At 40.9% G+C, this 20,501-nt stretch overlaps 1 protein-coding gene across 1 annotated transcript; it reads left to right on the top strand.

Moving 5' to 3' along the window:
• Nucleotides 1-1,320: 1,320 nt before the first annotated feature.
• Nucleotides 1,321-20,501, top strand: LOC148086618 (mucin-5AC-like). Its single transcript, XM_087783013.1, has 29 exons — nucleotides 1,321-1,393; nucleotides 1,725-1,983; nucleotides 2,229-2,343; nucleotides 3,303-3,387; nucleotides 3,450-3,553; nucleotides 3,887-4,088; nucleotides 4,156-4,281; nucleotides 4,372-4,489; nucleotides 4,608-4,749; nucleotides 5,262-5,369; nucleotides 5,599-5,668; nucleotides 5,772-5,909; nucleotides 6,004-6,168; nucleotides 6,247-6,341; nucleotides 6,410-6,536; nucleotides 6,669-6,914; nucleotides 7,296-7,405; nucleotides 7,479-7,630; nucleotides 8,789-8,927; nucleotides 9,141-9,245; nucleotides 9,562-9,729; nucleotides 9,843-10,082; nucleotides 10,283-10,439; nucleotides 10,546-10,674; nucleotides 10,805-10,952; nucleotides 11,071-11,114; nucleotides 11,232-11,414; nucleotides 11,992-12,824; nucleotides 20,472-20,501. Exons 1-29 carry the CDS (start codon nucleotides 1,321-1,323, stop codon nucleotides 20,499-20,501), a joined length of 4,611 nt encoding a protein of 1,536 aa, XP_087639139.1.

Below are 20,501 nucleotides of genomic sequence, written 5' to 3'. Positions count from 1 at the left end.
ACGCAATCTACTCCTCCCTAGGCCAACACTGGTGTTGTTTTCACCTTATTATCATTGCCACAGAGGTGTGAGGCGCTGTCAACCAAAGACAGTCACTCACGGCTTTCAAGCATTTGACATTTTTATTCTAGAATCTTCAGAAGAACTCCAAAGAAAAAAAAAGATTAGTTCTATTGGTTGAGGGCACAGAGGAATAAACCCAAAAAGGGGGTGGGTGTTGAAGTATTTTTTCTTGAGAAATATAAAATGCATTAACACATTCACACAAATATATGACAAAAATGAGTAGAGGAGGACAGCAGGAAGAAGCATAGCAAGGAGTGTTAAGAAGAAAGGCGGACTTTCTGCACAGTAGTCCCCCACAACTGGCCCAGAATCCAGGCACCGGTCTAACATTTGTTACTGGGCCATGCAGCAAGTTTAGTAAAAAAAACGTGCCAGTAAACAATAATTTAACCTCGCAGAGAAACCAGCCCAGGTCACACACTGATTTAGTCCCAAAGTGAAAACTATTTTCCTTTTTTCAGAAAAAAAAAAGTTTTAGGTCTACCATTCCAATTGGGGGCTCTGAAAGCACAGACAAATAAAAAATGTTCCTGATCTGGAAATACAAGTAAATCTAAAGTCCTTGGACTTTACCAGAGGACTTTGAAGCGCTAGAGACTTGACATCATCTGGAACTGTTTAGGCCTTGCTGTCTTTAAAAACCTGCTACACACATTTCATTTCAATATGCTTTGTTTATTGAATATGGATAAAATAACCTTTTCAGCATATTAACACGTTGACTAAAATAGATGAAGAAATTTTACTCAAGGATTTTTCATTTACATATGTGTATGTTTCGCTTTGATTTAAAATGAAGAAGAAGAAATATGATTAAATGACAGTTAGACTTAAACACAAATTAAAACCGATGTATCAGTGATGAAATATTGTTACCTGGAAATGATGGACCCTTAATACCACAAGGATGCCAATGTGTGATTAAATTGACCTTTTGCTATTAAGTTCATGGGACTAAACTTTTCTTGTAAATACCTTTATATCATATAATGATTGTATACTGTATGTATATCTATCAAGTCCAAGTGTACGTTTTACTCAAAATGCATTTTTTTCAATTTGTAATGTGTAAATGTCACTGTTCTACTGTACTGATGTGGTAGAGGTGAAGAGTGAGGATGATTGGAGCTGTTTTGTAAACACAAATACTGACAGTTTTCTCCATACCTGGGCAGCTCCTCCCATGTCAAATGGCTATAAAAGCTAGATCCTTCAGGTGAAGATTATCAGAGCAGGCCAGTCCTAAGTTCCAACATGGGGACTCCAGGACTCCAATCAGCGTTATGGCTCCTCTATCTAATGCTGGTCAGCGTGCTGGCTCAAAATGGTGGGTGATGACCAAACCACATGGGATTTTACACTCCCTAGATCCATTTTGAGATGGGGTGTTTCAACCAAGTGAGGGGAAACACTCAATCTCAAATTGGATACATATTAATATATATATACATATATATATGTATATGTTTATTTAAAGTCAGATTTCTCAAGTGTGTTTGGTTAAAGGCTTTAAACACTTTTTTAAGTTAAGTTCATTATATTCTGTCTTTATCTCAGTATCAGTATTTAATCCTTCTAAAATTTGGATTCAGACCTAATCTACAATCAACTGTGCAATATACCAAAGATTTGATTCTTCTACATCATCTTGATTTCAGGAAGATCATCTCATTTGGGCCAAATCTGCAAGAACTGGGGAAGGAACCGATGGAAGACATTTGACGGCGACTATTTCCAGTTTTCTTCCTCATGCACACATGAGGTGGTAAGACAGTGCCAAGGCTCCTTTGAAAACTTTAACATCCAGATGCAACGCAAGCTGGTGGACGGCATCTCCACCATTGACCGTATCTTCATGAAGCTCGGGGCATCAGTAGTTCTGATCACGAAAGATGATGTAAAAGTCAATGGAAATTCGTAAGTTAAGTCTTTAATTTTTTTTCCCTTTGACTTAAGATAATATTTTTACAGTATATATTTTTTCAAAATATATATATTTTTAAAGAATGATGAAGTCCATATATCTTTATATGACGATTTTATTGACTACACAAAATGCTAAATTATTCACAGGTAAATTTGAAAAGTTCTACTTATGTAAAAAAGTAATCTTAATTAAATTGGAAAAAAAAAAAAAAACATTGACTCTGCTTTCTCTGCAGGACGACTCTGCCATTTGTTTCATTTGGGTTTACTGTCAAAAAGACAACATCCAATATAATCCTTCAGTCAAAAATGGGAATCCTAATATCATGGAACCGTGATGACTCCATGGAAGTAAGTGCCCCCTTGTTTATTTCACTCACTGGAGGCATTTAAAAGCACGAAAAATTCAGTGACGATCAGATGTTATTGGGAGAGGAAGAATATAATTATTATTTACATTGGCGCTTTTTGTTTGACTCTATTTACTTATTTTTGCACACTGCATTTTCATCTGCAGATTACTTATATTTAGACCATTATTTTAGCTTTGTTAGGTCGACAACATTATTTCATTTTCATCATTTCTTGTTTATAGGGTTTGTGTGATGCCACAAATTGTTGTAACATGACAAGACAGAAAGACGGTACACAGAAGTTTTTCATTGTTGTTTCAAACTTTATTTATGGGTGAATTGGATTGTTAGAAAATAAAACATCACCAATATGACAGTAAGACGCCTGGTAAGAAAAGAAAACGCACTTTAGCCTAAAAGTTTTTGGTCGCTCTCTTCATCTTCCTTATCCTCTTGCGCACTCCCTCTCAATGTCACTTTCATCTTGCGGCAAATCCTAACTTGCGCTGTCATCTCCATCACGCAACAGTCCAGCTTTTCGAAATCCGTTGGTGATGTAGGACATTTTCACACTGCTCTACGCTGTCGTGATCCACTCGCACACGTGAGCAAAAGTTGCTCTTTTTATGCAGCCATTGTTTGTGAATTATTTATCGCCTACAGACATCCAAGCTTGCCACTGGCTGCAAATATTTTGTTGTGGTCCCGGGAATCACAGCTGGAATTAAGTTTGTTCTCTTGATGACTGCTTTCACAGAATCTGTTATATGGGCCCTCATGCTGTCCATAATGAGCAATGCTTTTTTTCTGTGAAAAAATCCAGATCCATAACACTCTGTAAACCATTCCTTCATTAGGCTTTCTACCGTCCACCCTTTTGCATTGGAGCAAAAGCAATCCTAGTAATGATTTAAAAGGATGATCTGGCAAGCAATTTTATCTTCATTGTCTTCTTAGATTGAGATGGATGAAGAGTTCAGAGGACAGACTTGTGGACTTTGTGGAAACTGTGATGGAATCAACAATGAATTATCCACAGATGGTATATATCCCAACAAAAGATGTTTTAACAAAATTCAATACTAAACAGATTATTTTTTTCAGGATCCCTTTCCATAATAGATTATGCTGAATTTAGCAAAGTCAGTGATCCACTACGTGTTTGTGTGGAACCAGAACAAACTGTTCCAGAGCTCTGTGGAACCAAAGTGAGTTTGTCCTTCTCTACTTATTTCTACTTCCATACGACACCGTGACTCTCCCTCTATTGCTCAACACATAGCCAAGTTTAATTACTTCCTGGTTACTCTGTTTGTTAAACAAATGCACTAGTTCAGTTTTTAATTTGAGTTAAAGGTTTAAATATTCTTAAGACAATATCGATAGTATGATCATTCTCTCAGAAATTTGTTTGACACTCCATTACTGTTCTCATAGTTAGATTGTTAGACCTTTATTAAGAAAAAAAAGTAAATGTTTCTTTGCATAAATGCTGCATAATGTATAATGTCTAAGGTATCTTTTTAACATTTATTTTACAGGCTGCCTGTGAGGCTATCTTCTTCAGGGCCTCATTTAGCAGTTGCCAAAACCTCCTGGACACAGACTCCTTTGTAACCGCCTGCATGTCTGATCTGTGCACCGGTGACAATTCTGTCCTGTGTAAAACAATCTCAGAGTACTCAAGAGAGTGTGTCCATGCAGGTGGACAGCCACAACATTGGAGGAGTTCATCTTTTTGCCGTAAGCATGCTAACCCTTTTTTTTCAATTTTATGGCAGCTAGAGGTGAAATACTGTTGTCTCTACAGCTAAGTCATGTCCAGCTGGCATGGTTTTCATGGAGTGCTGCAGCTCGTGTCCCAACACTTGCTCCAACCCTCAGGCCACCCAAACTTGTGACACCCACTGTTCAGACGGTTGCAGCTGCCCTGCTGGTATTCACCAATAATATTACTCAAAAAAATAAAATGATACTTACATTTTCGATCTGAGATTTAAAACCCCATAATGATGTTTTCTTTCAGGGACTGTCATTGATGACATTGGTGATAATGGCTGTGTAGCAGTTGAATCGTGTCCATGTTTGCATAATGGAAATGTCTACAAATCAGGGGAATCATATGACTACAACTGCAAATCTTGGTAAGACAAACACACTTGAAAGGTTTAAAATGTCACTCGTCAGGTTTTTAACTAACTGACTAATAAATGAAAACCTTCCTGGTCATATTAACTAGAATCAACATTTCTGTATTTACAGTACGTGTCAAAATGGTCACTGGTCTTGCACTGAAAACGATTGTCCAGAAACTTGCTCAGTGGAAGGAGGCTCCCACATTAACACATTTGACGGCAAACTCTACACGTTTCATGGAGACTGCAGCTACATTATGGCACAGGTAGTTCAATAATCTGTGCTTTAAATCAGAATGAATAAGATAATTTAACTATGAAGATGATTAGTATGAGAAGTAGGTTTCTAGAAAGGTTGGATTGTTAAGTGTTTGAAAGCTGATGGGAAGTGCTTTTAAAAAAAGATAGTGACTTTTAAAAAAAATGCACAACTTTCATGCCAAGTTTGGTCAGCGACTCAAACTGTTGAAAGAAGTTGTCTCCTTGTGATTGAAATTGAGACCTATATATAATTTGAATGGTGGGCCTGACAAATCTCCTAAGAAGAGTGTGGAATGTATATGAAGGCTGCAAGTTCACTAAGTCAATAAAATGAAAACGAGAACAGTGTATATATTGTTTTTTAAATAAGGTTAAAATAATAAAAGTTGCGCTGTTTGTTAACCTCCTCATTTCTTCTGCTGGAGGATTCTATCGACTATCCTTTGTAGTCTTCTCGACAAAACCTGTGAGACATTTTTTATGAAGTGATTCAATGTTGTGTTTTGATATATATTTTCAGGAAAAAAGTGGCTTGTATGTAATAACAGGAGATCTCGTCGAGTGCGGTGTGGTTAGAGGCAGAACCTGCCTTCGAGCTGTTACTTTGTCTCTGAACAGCAACGAGGTGGTAAGTGTTGAAGTCATTACATCATGATGATGATTGTTAGCTAAGCTTGTTAGCATAACAGCATATGCATTATATTTTTACTGTATAAAACACTATCCTCGCTGTTATGATTTTAAATAAATGGTTTCAGATTTTTGACAGCGAAGCCAAACATTTGACATTAAAGATGTATAACATTTCTGTCTGCAATAGCATGCAACATAACACATTTGTTTGATTATTTTCACAGGTAATTAAAGTTCGATCTGCCGGTCAGGTCTTTGTGAACAAGATTCTGTCTCAGCTTCCGTTGTTTACCTGTGAGTGGCTACAAATAATAACAAAGACTCAAATCTTTTGTTAAAGATTTATATGGTTTATTACATTCAGGAACGTAATTTATATATTCCCTCTTTTTTGCAGACAAACTGAGTGTCTATAAACCTTCATCCTTCTACATCCACATCAACACCAGGATAGGCCTTCGATTGATAATCCAGCTCAGCCCTTTGATGCAAGTCTATATTTTAGCGGACAGTTCACTCAGAGGGACCACTTCAGGTGTGCCTTCAATGATTCTTAAATTGAGTTTCTTTTATAAAAGTTGTATTTTCTGTCGTCTAATATCACATATCATACATCTACCATTCAACAGGTTTGTGTGGAAACTTCAACAACATCATGAGTGATGACTTCAAGGTGAGCAGTGGGCTTGTGGAGGGTACAGCAGCAGCCTTCGCCAATGCCTGGAAAACGAGAGCATCTTGTCCAGATGTTTCGACACGCTTTACACACCCTTGCACACAGGGAATCAACAAAGGTACACATAAACTCTGCCTTTTATGTAGTTTCATCCATATTTCTTTGTATTTTGTTACATTTTTTATGACTTTTCCAGAGGATTTTGCTCAGTTCTGGTGCTCCAAACTAACTGACCCCAATGGAGTGTTCGCTTCCTGCCACAAAGTTGTTAGCCCAACAAGCTACAAAGATGTATGTTACACATTGAAACATATGAATCGAATAGTTTCACCCTGACAAGTCTTTAATCCTCTCTACAGAACTGCATGTATGACACATGTAGCTGTGAAAAGAGTGAGGACTGCATGTGTGCTGCTGCTTCTGCGTATGTCTACGCTTGCTCAGCTGCAGGAATCGTGATCACTGGATGGAGGGACGTTATGTGCAGTGAGTTCTACCTCAGGACTCTTTCATTAATAACTAGTACTCTTTAGTAAGATTAAGGATAAATGATGAAGGGAAAAGTAAATATATTAGCCAACATATATTTATGCTGACACATGTTCTCCTCTCATCCAGGCAAATTCACCAAGTCCTGCCCTGCAGGAACTGTGTATGAATACAGCATGTCGCGTTGTGGCCGTACTTGTTACTCCATCAGTCAAATGGACTACAGTTGTCAATCAAACTTCCCCTCAGTTGATGGTTGTGGCTGTTCAATGGGAACATACATGGATGAGAATGGTCTTTGCATCCCTCGCTCAGATTGTCCTTGTTATGACGGCGACAACATAATTCCAAGCGGTCAATCCATCACTAAAGACGGTGGAACTTGGTAACGTTTCTTTCTTCACTTGTTTATATTCTTTAGAGTTTTAAGATCAGTTTAGAAAGTGCCACAAGTATGTAGCACCAGCAAAATGTAACAATTTAGTTAAATAATTTGTTAGGAATAAATATAATCTATGCAGTGTTCATTTGCTTCTTACATTCTTGTAATTGTTCTAACAGTTTCTGCAGAGAAGGACGTCTAAGATGTCGAGGTCTACAAACACAAGGTAAGTGTTTATGGTTGTTCTAATTGAAGTTATGGACGTACTTTATGTCTAACATTACACAATACATCAACTTGTGTTCATTATGTGCATGAATTAAGCAGAAATACACATCATATGTTCAAATATAACTGTATTTGTTATTGCACAGTAACACCAACATGCAAGAATTCCATGGTTTATTTTAACTGCTCTGATGAGGCACCTGGAAGTTCTGGAGTTGAGTGCCAGAAGAGTTGCGGTACTCTGGACATGGCATGCGTATGTACACGAAACATTCTTACTTTTTTTAAATTTTTATCAGGCTTACATGATATCATTCTGGTTCTGATAGATAAGCGCTGGGTGCGTATCAGGATGCATGTGTCCCGATGGTCTGGTCGCAGATGGACTTGGAGGTTGTATCAGCAAGAGTAGCTGTCCGTGTATGCACAATGGAAAGAAATACCAACCAGGAGAAACACTTACTGTTGATTGCAACACATGGTTTGTATAGATACTTCTTCAGATTAAAATATTTATACAATAATTACACATCATTTTCTATAGAGCCCCTAAAGGGAAATGACAAATGAAAAGTTAAAAGGTTTTCTTGTTAAAAGAAAGGGAAAGACGATAAACCTGACAAGATGTGTAAGGATGTTCATGCTTGTGATGCACATGTGGAAACATGAAGGAAGCTGATGTGATGCTCCTCATACCATAATAAAGGTTCAAGATCAACCCAGAATGAGTCGATCATCGATCAACAATAAGTCTCCACATGGGCATCACAAGCATGAACATCCTGACACACCTGGGCAATTGAATACTCTTTCCCCTGCTTAATCCAGAGGGAGATCTATCTTTTTAAAATATGTATTGAAGAAAAAAAAGATTGTAATTGTTGGAATTCAGTTGTTGGAATGCGGAAGTGGATCAACCGGAGAAGTTTCCGTTCATAAAGTCAAAATCTGCGCCAAATCTTAGACAGATGATCATCCACGGACACTTTTAAATTTAAGGAAGTCTGTCATAATCGCTGTTCTAGTATTTTTCTGAAAGACACTTAGAACTGATAATGAAGTGTGTTTTTCGGTGCAAGTGATGCGCCGCTATGGTTCGAATCAGTGACTTCATCAAGACATGTGTAATGTTCTTAAATCAAACATACAAGTGCTTGTATTTCTAGTTATCTTTATTAAGGATTCTGAGAACACAAACAAGCATTTCGACCGATGCTAACGAGACTGATTCGAATCAATGCGCAGGTTATCTATATCCGCCACATAACACAGTCCTTTTACAATTCTATTGACATAACTTTCTCGTTCTTACATGAAAATTTCTCCATCTAACGTGAAAACTCTCTCATTCTAACGCGAAACTTTCTCGTTCTAACGAGAAAACCTTCCAACATTTTTTTTCATGTTCCTTTAGGGGCTCCGTAATTTTCACTTAATACTGTGTAGAATCAGATAAATGACACGCTTTTAAAATTGATTATTCAAATGTAATAAAATTGCTCATGATCATGGAATTTGTTATTTCAGTACAGTTAAATTAACTTTATTTTAAAAAATATACCTTGACGAACTTATCCCTGTGTTTAAAAATAAATTGTTCAATAGGTGACATTTGATCAACGTTCGTGTGTCCTTACAGCTCCTGCCGCAATAGAAAGTTCACTTGTACCACCAACGTTTGTGATGCAGTTTGTGGTATCTATGGTGATGGTCACTACAAAACATTTGATGGGAAAAGGTTTGACTTCAGTGGAGAATGTGAATACGCTCTTGCACAGGTAAACTTCATGGAATTAACAAGTTGAGATTGATTTACAGGGTGTAGTGCTTTGATTTTAGGAAACAGGTTTTCAATATGTTTTCATGTTTGTGTATAAACCAGATACATTTGCAACAGGAACAAAATGTTAACGTGAAAACAGTCTATGTTTATGAAAATATCATGTAACCGCGTCAAACCAACTCACCATCAATCCTATTGCTTCACTTAGGACTATTGCGGCTCAGAGAATGGAAGCTTCAGAATTGTCACTGAAAACGTTCTTTGTGGAACCACTGGAACTACCTGTTCCAAAACAATCAAGATCTACCTTGGGGTATAATAACTTTGAATTACTTTTATTTTCGTCTTTAAATATATGAATCTGCGCAACTAAGCTACTGATTGTATGAGGGACACATAAAACTTTTACTGGTCGATGACAGCAAAACCAGGTAGCTAGTCTTTACCTATTTGTCTTAGAACAGGAACAAGCATGTTAAAGGTTGCATTTCCCTGATTGTTAAAATCATATTTTAGTGTTCTCCTTTTTTTATTCTATTTACAATGAATTTGTGGATCATCACTATGTAGTAACGTAATTCAGAAACGTGTTGAGTAATGTTACAAATGTATTTTTTTCACGTCTACAGAGTGATGAGTATCAACTTAAAGATGAAACAATTCGTGTGGTCAAGGGCAACAGGCCTTCTCAAGTTTCCAAGATGGGCATTTACCTTGTGGTGGCCATCAAGCCAGGAATTGTGGTCATGTGGGATAAGAAGACCAGTCTGTTCATTAAACTTGGTCCACAGCACGAGGTAAGACCTACAGATCACATTTCTTTATATTAATTCATAATCTTGTACCAAAATGTATATTTTGCTCGACATTTGTTTTACATAATTTCTACATATATAACTCCCCTTGTCAGGAAAAAGTGTGTGGACTATGTGGAAACTACGATGGCAATAGCAAAAATGACTTCACCACACGCTCCCAGGAAATAGTAGCAGATGTTCTGGAGTTTGGTAACAGTTGGACGGTCTCATCGGGATGCCCTGATGCCAAGCTATCAACAGATCCCTGTACCAAGAACAGATACAGAGCAGCTTGGTCCCAGAGGCAATGTAGTATCATCACCAGTGTTACATTTCAGGACTGCCATTCAAAGGTAAACATTACATAGAAGAAAGTACTTTCTGAAATTACACTATAATAATCATGATTAATGTATATCTTAAGATGTAAATAGCCCTAATGTTTTTACATATGTTGTACAAAAGTACAAAATCAAATCAGATCTTCACATACTGTATAAGAGAACCTCAGCATGAAAGAATTAACTTAAATTTTTTTATTATTTAATCCAAGGTGGATCCTGGTCCATACTACGACTCATGTGTGAGAGATTCTTGTGCTTGTGACACTGGTGGGGACTGTGAGTGTTTCTGCACAGCTGTTGCTTCCTATGCAAAATCTTGCACTGAAGCTGGAGCCTGTGTGAGATGGAGAACTCCAAAACTATGCCGTGAGTACGACTACATGACCATCAAGAAACAAAAACATCAGTAATTTATTTGACACAAGTCAAGAGAGTTGATTATTATAATGTTTGTCTATTGTATCTCTTGCAGCTGTTTTCTGTGACTACTATAACTCCCCTGAAGGCTGTGAGTGGCATTACAAACCTTGTGGCGCCGACTGCATGAAAACCTGCCGGAATCCTTCTGGGAACTGTTCTGCTCTCATCACTGGCCTAGAAGGTATGATTGAATTGACATTTGGTAACAAACAAATCTTCAGATTTATGAAAGTCTTATTTAGAAGAAAAATCTACATGTTCAGCTTCAAAGTTCTGTAAATAAAACTCATACGCTGTGATTGTTTTTGCAGGATGTTACCCACAGTGTCCACCAGCTGCACCTTTTTTCAACGAGGACTCTATGACATGTGTTGCCTGGGAACAGTGCGGCTGTTATGATGACCAAAGCACCAATTATGCTATTGGGGATTATGTTCCAGCGGAAAATTGTTACCAATGGTATGTTCTTATTTTAACATAATTTACTATCAACATATACAATGTATATTATTCTTTGGTTTTCAAATACAGAGAGGTTCCCTTATTGGTAATAAAAACACATTGTGATGTTTTACAGCTCTTGCACACTGTCTGGAATTAGGTGTGAATATGATGTGAACTGTAAGTAACAATGCATAGTCAGAGAAAATAGTCTAAAATTTTATCTATATAATAAAATATGTTGTATTGTATTGTATGTGTATATATGTATTAAAAATATTATTAAAATATTTGCAGATTGCTCATGCTTTGTCAATGGAAGAACATACAAGTACGGTGAAATGATCTACAGCACTACAGATGGCCTTGACAGTTGTATCGAAGCTTTCTGTGGCCAACATGGGGAGGTAACAAGGGATGTGTATCCCTGTCCTTCGACTACACCGCTTCCTACAACAACTCCATTTACATTCACTACAGGTAGTGTAGATATAAAGAATATTTTTAAATGTGTCATGAATGATAATTTAAATTTGTAATATATGTATTTCAGTTGTTACAACGCCAGTAAAAAAGAGCACAGCTGTGGTAACAGAAACCCCGGCTCAAACAACAGGAACCGCTGCAACAACTCAGCCTCCAGTTGTATCCACTGGTCCAGTTTCCACAGCTACCACACCAGTTATCATCACAACAACTACAGTTCCAGTTGAGACAACAGTAGGACCCACCACAGCTGTCGTTACTTCAACACCATCTATTGTCACAGGGACAACCAAAGTACCAGAGACAACTACAGAGGTGGCCACAACTACCCCTTCAGTAACAGAAACCCCAGCCCCTACAACTGCTACTGCTGCAACAATTCGGCCTCCAGTTGAAACCACAGGTCCAGTTTCCACAGCTACCACACCAGTTAACATCACAACAACTACAGTTCCAGTTGAGACAACAGTAGGAACCACCACAGCTGTCGTTACTTCAACACCATCTATTGTCACAGAAACTACCAAAGAACCAGTGACAACTCCACAAGTGGCCACAACTACCCCTTCAGTAACAGAAACCCCAGCCCCTACAACTGCTACTGCTGCAACAACTCAGCCTCCAGTTGTATCCACTGGTCCAGTTTCCACAGCTACCACACCAGTTATCATCACAACAACTACAGTTCCAGTTGAGACAACAGTAGGACCCACCACAGCTGTCGTTACTTCAACACCATCTATTGTCACTGGGACAACCAAAGTACCAGAAACAACTACAGAGGTGGCCACAACTACCCCTTCAGTAACAGAAACCCCAACCCCTACAACTGCTACTGCTGCAACAACTCAGCCTCCAGTTGAAACCACAGGTCCAATTTCCACATCTACCACACCAGTAATCATCACAACAATTACTGTTCCAGTTGAGACAACAGTAGGACCCACCACAGCTGTCGTTACTTCAACACCATCTATTGTCACAGGGACAACCAAAGTACCAGAGACAACTACAGAGGTGGTCACTACTACCCCTTCAGTAACAGAAACCCCAGCCCCTACAACTGCTACTGCTGCAACAACTCAGCCTCCAGTTGAAACCACAGGTCCAGTTTCCACAGCTACCACACCAGTTATCATCACAACAACTACAGTTCCAGTTGAGACAACAGTAGGACCCACCACAGCTGTCGTTACTTCAACACCATCTATTGTCACAGGGACAACCAAAGTACCAGAGACAACTACAGAGGTGGCCACAACTACCCCTTCAGTAACAGAAACCCCAGCCCCTACAACTGCTACTGCTGCAACAACGCAGCCTCCAGTTGAAACCACAGGTCCAATTTCCACATCTACCACACCAGTTATCATCACAACAACTACAGTTCCAGTTGAGACAACAGTAGGACCCACCACAGCTGTCGTTACTTCAACACCATCTATTGTCACAGGGACAACCAAAGTACCAGAGACAACTACAGAGGTGGCCACAACTACCCCTTCAGTAACAGAAACCCCAGCCCCTACAACTGCTACTGCTGCAACAATTCGGCCTCCAGTTGAAACCACAGGTCCAGTTTCCACAGCTACCACACCAGTTAACATCACAACAACTACAGTTCCAGTTGAGACAACAGTAGGAACCACCACAGCTGTCGTTACTTCAACACCATCTATTGTCACAGAAACTACCAAAGAACCAGTGACAACTCCACAAGTGGCCACAACTACCCCTTCAGTAACAGAAACCCCAGCCCCTACAACTGCTACTGCTGCAACAACTCAGCCTCCAGTTGTATCCACTGGTCCAGTTTCCACAGCTACCACACCAGTTATCATCACAACAACTACAGTTCCAGTTGAGACAACAGTAGGACCCACCACAGCTGTCGTTACTTCAACACCATCTATTGTCACAGGGACAACCAAAGTACCAGAAACAACTACAGAGGTGGCCACAACTACCCCTTCAGTAACAGAAACCCCAACCCCTACAACTGCTACTGCTGCAACAACTCAGCCTCCAGTTGAAACCACAGGTCCAATTTCCACATCTACCACACCAGTAATCATCACAACAATTACTGTTCCAGTTGAGACAACAGTAGGACCCACCACAGCTGTCGTTACTTCAACACCATCTATTGTCACAGGGACAACCAAAGTACCAGAGACAACTACAGAGGTGGTCACTACTACCCCTTCAGTAACAGAAACCCCAGCCCCTACAACTGCTACTGCTGCAACAACTCAGCCTCCAGTTGAAACCACAGGTCCAGTTTCCACAGCTACCACACCAGTTATCATCACAACAACTACAGTTCCAGTTGAGACAACAGTAGGACCCACCACAGCTGTCGTTACTTCAACACCATCTATTGTCACAGGGACAACCAAAGTACCAGAGACAACTACAGAGGTGGCCACAACTACCCCTTCAGTAACAGAAACCCCAGCCCCTACAACTGCTACTGCTGCAACAACGCAGCCTCCAGTTGAAACCACAGGTCCAATTTCCACATCTACCACACCAGTTATCATCACAACAATTACTGTTCCAGTTGAGACAACAGTAGGACCCACCACAGCTGTCGTTACTTCAACACCATCTATTGTCACAGGGACAACCAAAGTACCAGAGACAACTACAGAGGTGGTCACAACTACCCCTTCAGTAACAGAAACCCCAGCCCCTACAACTGCTACTGCTGCAACAACTCGGCCTCCAGTTGAAACCACAGGTCCAGTTTCCACAGCTACCACACCAGTTATCATCACAACAACTACAGTTCCAGTTGAGACAACAGTAGGACCCACCACAGCTGTCGTTACTTCAACACCATCTATTGTCACAGGGACAACCAAAGTACCAGAGACAACTACAGAGGTGGCCACAACTACCCCTTCAGTAACAGAAACCCCAGCCCCTACAACTGCTACTGCTGCAACAACGCAGCCTCCAGTTGAAACCACAGGTCCAGTTTCCACAGCTGCCACACCAGTTATCATCACAACAACTACTGTTCCAGTTGAGACAACAGTAGGACCCACCACAGCTGTCGTTACTTCAACACCATCTATTGTCACAGGGACAACCAAAGTACCAGAGACAACTACAGAGGTGGCCACAACTACCCCTTCAGTAACAGAAACCCCAGCCCCTACAACTGCTACTGCTGCAACAACTCGGCCTCCGGTTGAAACCACAGGTCCAGTTTCCACAGCTACCACACCAGTTATCATCACAACAACTACAGTTCCAGTTGAGACAACAGTAGGACCCACCACAGCTGTCGTTACTTCAACACCATCTATTGTCACAGAAACTACCAAAGTACCAGAGACAACTACAGAGGTGGCCACAACTACCCCTTCAGTAACAGAAACCCCAGCCCCTACAACTGCTACTGCTGCAACAACTCAGCCTCCAGTTGAAACCACAGGTCCAGTTTCCACAGCTACCACACCAGTTATCATCACAACAACTACAGTTCCAGTTGAGACAACAGTAGGACCCACCACAGCGGTTGTTACTTCAACACCATCTATTGTCACAGGGACAACCAAAGAACCAGAGACAACTCCAGAGGTGGCCACAACTACCCCTTCTGTAACAGAAACCCCAGCCCCTACAACTGCTACTGCTGCAACAACTCGGCCTCCAGTTGAAACCACAGGTCCAGTTTCCACAGCTACCACACCAGTTATCATCACAACAACTACAGTTCCAGTTGAGACAACAGTAGGACCCACCACAACTGTCGTTACTTCAACACCATCTATTGTCACAGAAACTACCAAAGTACCAGTGACAACTCCACAAGTGGCCAAAACTACCCCTTCAGTAACAGAAACCCCAGCCCCTACAACTGCTACTGCTGCAACAACTCGGCCTCCAGTTGAAACCACAGGTCCAGTTTCCACAGCTACCACACCAGTTATCATCACAACAACTACAGTTCCAGTTAAGACAACAGTAGGACCCACCACAGCTGTCGTTACTTCAACACCATCTATTGTCACAGAAACTACCAAAGTACCAGGTACAGCTCCACAAGTGGTCACAACTACCCCTTCAGTAACAGAAACCCCAGCCCCTACAACTGCTACTGCTGCAACAACTCAGCCTCCAGTTGAAACCACAGGTCCAATTTCCACATCTACCACACCAGTTATCATCACAACAATTACTGTTCCAGTTGAGACAACAGTAGGACCCACCACAGCTGTCGTTACTTCAACACCATCTATTGTCACAGGGACAACCAAAGTACCAGAGACAACTACAGAGGTGGTCACAACTACCCCTTCTGTAACAGAAACCCCAGCCCCTACAACTGCTACTGCTGCAACAACTCGGCCTCCAGTTGAAACCACAGGTCCAGTTTCCACAGCTACCACACCAGTTATCATCACAACAACTACAGTTCCAGTTGAGACAACAGTAGGACCCACCACAACTGTCGTTACTTCAACACCATCTATTGTCACAGAAACTACCAAAGTACCAGTGACAACTCCACAAGTAGCCAAAACTACCCCTTCAGTAACAGAAACCCCAGCCCCTACAACTGCTACTGCTGCAACAACTCAGCCTCCAGTTGAAACCACAGGTCCAGTTTCCACAGCTACCACACCAGTTATCATCACAACAACTACAGTTCCAGTTGAGACAACACTAGGACCCACCACAGCTGTCGTTACTTCAACACCATCTATTGTCACAGAAACTACCAGAGTACCAGGTACAGCTCCACAAGTGGCCACAACTACCCCTTCAGTAACAGAAACCCCAGCCCCTACAACTGCTACTGCTGCAACAACTCGGCCTCCAGTTGAAACCACAGGTCCAGTTTCCACATCTACCACACCAGTTATCATCACAACAACTACAGTTCCAGTTGAGACAACAGTAGGACCCACCACAGCTGTCGTTACTTCAACACCATCTATTGTCACAGGGACAACCAAAGTACCAGAGACAACTACAGAGGTGGCCACAACTACCCCTTCAGTAACAGAAACCCCAGCCCCTACAACTGCTACTGCTGCAACAACTCAGCCTCCAGTTGAAACCACAGGTCCAGTTTCCACAGCAACCACACCAGTTATTATCACAACAACTACAGTTCCAGTTGAGACAACAGTAGGACCCACCACAGCTGTCGTTACTTCAACACCATCTATTGTCACAGGGACAACCAAAGTACCAGAGACAACTACAGAGTTTGCCACAACGACCCCTTCAGTAACAGAAACCCCAGCCCCTATAACTGCTACTGCTGCAACAACTCAGCCTCCAGTTGAAACCACAGGTCCAGTTTCCACAGCTACCACACAAGTTATCATCACAACAACTACAGTTCCAGTTGAGACAACAGTAGGACCCACCACAGCTGTCGTTACTTCAACACCATCTATTGTCACAGGGACAACCAAAGTACCAGAGACAACTACAGAGGTGGCCACAACTACCCCTTCAGTAACAGAAACCCCAGCCCCTACAACTGCTACTGCTGCAACAACTCGGCCTCCAGTTGAAACCACAGGTCCAGTTTCCACAGCTACCACACCAGTTATCATCACAACAACTACATTTCCAGTTGAGACAACAGTAGGACCCACCACAGCTGTCGTTACTTCAACACCATCTATTGTCACGGGGACAACCAAAGTACCAGAGACAACTACAGAGGTGGCCACAACTACCTCTTCGGTAACAGAAACCCCAGCCCCTACAACTGCTACTGCTGCAACAACTCAGCCTCCAGTTGAAACCACAGGTCCAGTTTCCACAGCTACCACACCAGTTATCATCACAACAACTACAGTTCCAGTTGAGACAACAGTAGGACCCACCACAGCTGTCGTTACTTCAACACCATCTATTGGCACAGGAACAACCAAAGTACCAGAGACAACTCCAGAGGTGGCCACAACTACCCCTTTATTAACTGAAACCCCAGCCCCTACAACTGCTACTGCTGCAACAACTCAGCCTCCAGTTGAAACCACAGGTCCAGTTTCAACAGCTACCACACCAGTTATCATCACAACAACTACAGTTCCAGTTGAGACAACAGTAGGTACCACCACAGCTGTCGTTACTTCAACACCATCTATTGTCACAGGGACAACCAAAGTACCAGAGACAACTACAGAGGTGGCCACAACTACCCCTTCAGTAACAGAAACCCCAGCCCCTACAACTGCTACTGCTGCAACAACTCAGCCTCCAGTTGAAACCACAGGTCCAGTTTCCACAGCTACCACACCAGTTATCATCACAACAATTACTGTTCCAGTTGAGACAACAGTAGGACCCACCACAGCTGTCGTTACTTCAACACCATCTATTGTCACAGGGACAACCAAAGTACCAGAGACAACTACAGAGGTGGCCACAACTACCCCTTCAGTAACAGAAACCCCAGCCCCTACAACTGCTACTGCTGCAACAACTCAGCCTCCAGTTGAAACCACAGGTCCAGTTTTCACAGCTACCACACCAGTTATCATCACAACAACTACAGTTACAGGGACTACCAGAGTACCAGAGACAACTCCACAGATAAGGGAAACAACCCCTTCAGTAACAGCAACAACTGTGACTGTGAAGACACCCCCAACCAGCACAACTCAGTTTACTTCCATTTTTACAGCTACTACCTCAGTCCCTCCATTCACCACGTTACCAATATGCACATGTATTGTGAATGGTACCTCTTATAATCCTGGTAAGTCACTGATTTAAATGTGTATATTTCTTTGTCTTTTGTCTCATCTTCAGTATGCAAGACTTAATCAAATAACATTGTATATCCATCTTTACAGGTGAAAATGTTTACAATGTCACAGATGGCTTGGGCTGGTGTTATATTGCATACTGCAATGCATCATGTAAAATTGACGCACAATTCAGTAAATGTGTTACTCCTAGCACAACCGCTCCAGCTTCTACAACTGTATTCATAAGTACTATCACCACCCCACAAGTTACAACTACTCTTGATTGTACACACTTGGATCCACCTCGGGAGGTTTGTCAAGTTATTTCTCTTTCCAATTAAGCTTTTAACAGCATATAGTCGATAGTATTCCAAAGGTTTTTTGTAATCCTGCTCAGTAAGGAACTTTTTTTTTTTTATTCTTTCCCAAATAGAATGGTGAGTCATGGAAGACTGATAATTGCACAACAGCCACATGCGTTGAAGGAAATGTTGAAGAGGTCGCTAGTATTTGTACCACACCGAAGCCAATTGTGTGTGCCAATGGACGTGAGCCTGTCTCGGTCACTGAAGATGGTTGCTGCTACGAATATCATTGCCAATGTACGTACCTTCATACATTTTTTTATTCATACCTTGATAAAAATATGTTTCAGCAGATTATTGTTTGTTGTATTATCAATATACTGATAAAGAAATATTATTATTTACACTTTTCTTTTAGGTATCTGTAGTACCTGGACGAAAAAACACTACAAGACATTTGATGGATTTAACTATGATTTTAAGGGCCAGTGCTCTTACTACCTGGTCAAAGAAATTGTAAATAATTATGAACTTAGTCTTATTATAAACAACGCAGACTGTCAAGCTGAAGACCAAAGCTTCTGTCCCCAGTCCCTAAATATAACATATGGAGCGCATTCAATATATTTAACTCACAGTAAGAATTCAATTTTGGAAATAACTAATGAGGTAAGCTTTCATTAGACATTTAATGGATTTAGACAGTTTTAAATAAGATTAACTCCATCTTTGTCTTCATTTAGGTTTATTTAAATCAGAAAAGAATCTACCCTGCCTACCGTAATTCTGGATTACTCATTACAAGCTCTGATATGGTCGTTAAAGTGGAGATACCTGATATCAAGACTGAAGTTCTCTACTCGCCGACTCTCATCCTTGCCTCACTTAATTATCAGATATTTAGTGGTAAAACTGAGGGACTTTGTGGTGAGTTGCTCTGACAGGCAAGGGTAAAGCAAACCAAGTGAAAATGCCTAACTGTATAAAACCATCTTTCAGGAACATGTGACAACTCACAGGCCAATGACTGCCGCTCTCCCAACGGTCAGGTGGGAGATTGTCCTACGACCTCAGGAGAGTGGACTGTACCAGGAGAACCTTGTGTCCCTACAACAACACCTGTTTATACAACAACAACACCAGCATTTACAACTCCACCAACTCTTACAACTGCACCAACTCTTAAAACCCCAACAACTCTTACAACCCCAACAACTTTTACAACACCTTCACCACCCTCAACACCATCGTTAAAAACCACACCCATTGCCACCACGACACCCACTGTTTGCTATCCGACCATTTGTGACCTTTTGACCAGCAGGTGAGAACTTTTATTAGTAAGTATAGGATTTTTGAGTTCTAAATATAATAAAACGTCTTCTTTTCCTTGCAGTGTGTTTGAGCCTTGCCGTTCAATTGTACCACCTGATCCTTATCAAACATCCTGTGTAACAGACAATTGTGATAACACATGTGAAAGCCTAGATGCATATGCGACTGAGTGCGCCAGGGAAGGCGTCTGTATTGATTGGAGGAATTACACAAATGGGCAATGTGGTAATTTTAATAACTTGTCATTTTAGGGAAAGTAAAGGTTATTGTTAAATCATGCTTCTAAAAACAATTTATTTCTCGCAGAGCACCCATGTCCTACAAATAAAGTGTACAAGGCCTGTGGTCCAAATGTTGAGCCCACGTGCAATGACAGGTAAATTATACCTTAGATAATCGTAATTCTTAATGATCCTGAAAGTATAGAAGTTTGCCTCCTGATCTATTTGATGTTTAACATCACAACTTCTCTGGGAAAAGGTACAATAAAAAGTATGAGGCAGACAACTCCAACAACATGACAAAAGAGGGCTGCTACTGTGCTGAGGGCACAACCTTGTTCAACACTGTCTGTGGCACATGTGTTGAATATTGTGGTAAGAACTAAGTCCCTGTTTTTGACTGAGATCCTTTTGTAAGCACAGATGCATAAACACTGGTAAACCTTGTCTCAATTCCAGATTGTGTCGGCCCTGATGGACACCCAATGA

This window comes from Callionymus lyra, chromosome 2 (genome assembly GCF_982586985.1).
Source record: "Callionymus lyra chromosome 2, fCalLyr1.hap1.1, whole genome shotgun sequence".
Taxonomy (NCBI): domain Eukaryota; kingdom Metazoa; phylum Chordata; class Actinopteri; order Syngnathiformes; family Callionymidae; genus Callionymus; species Callionymus lyra.
This window is presented reverse-complemented; position numbering and strand designations above follow the sequence as displayed.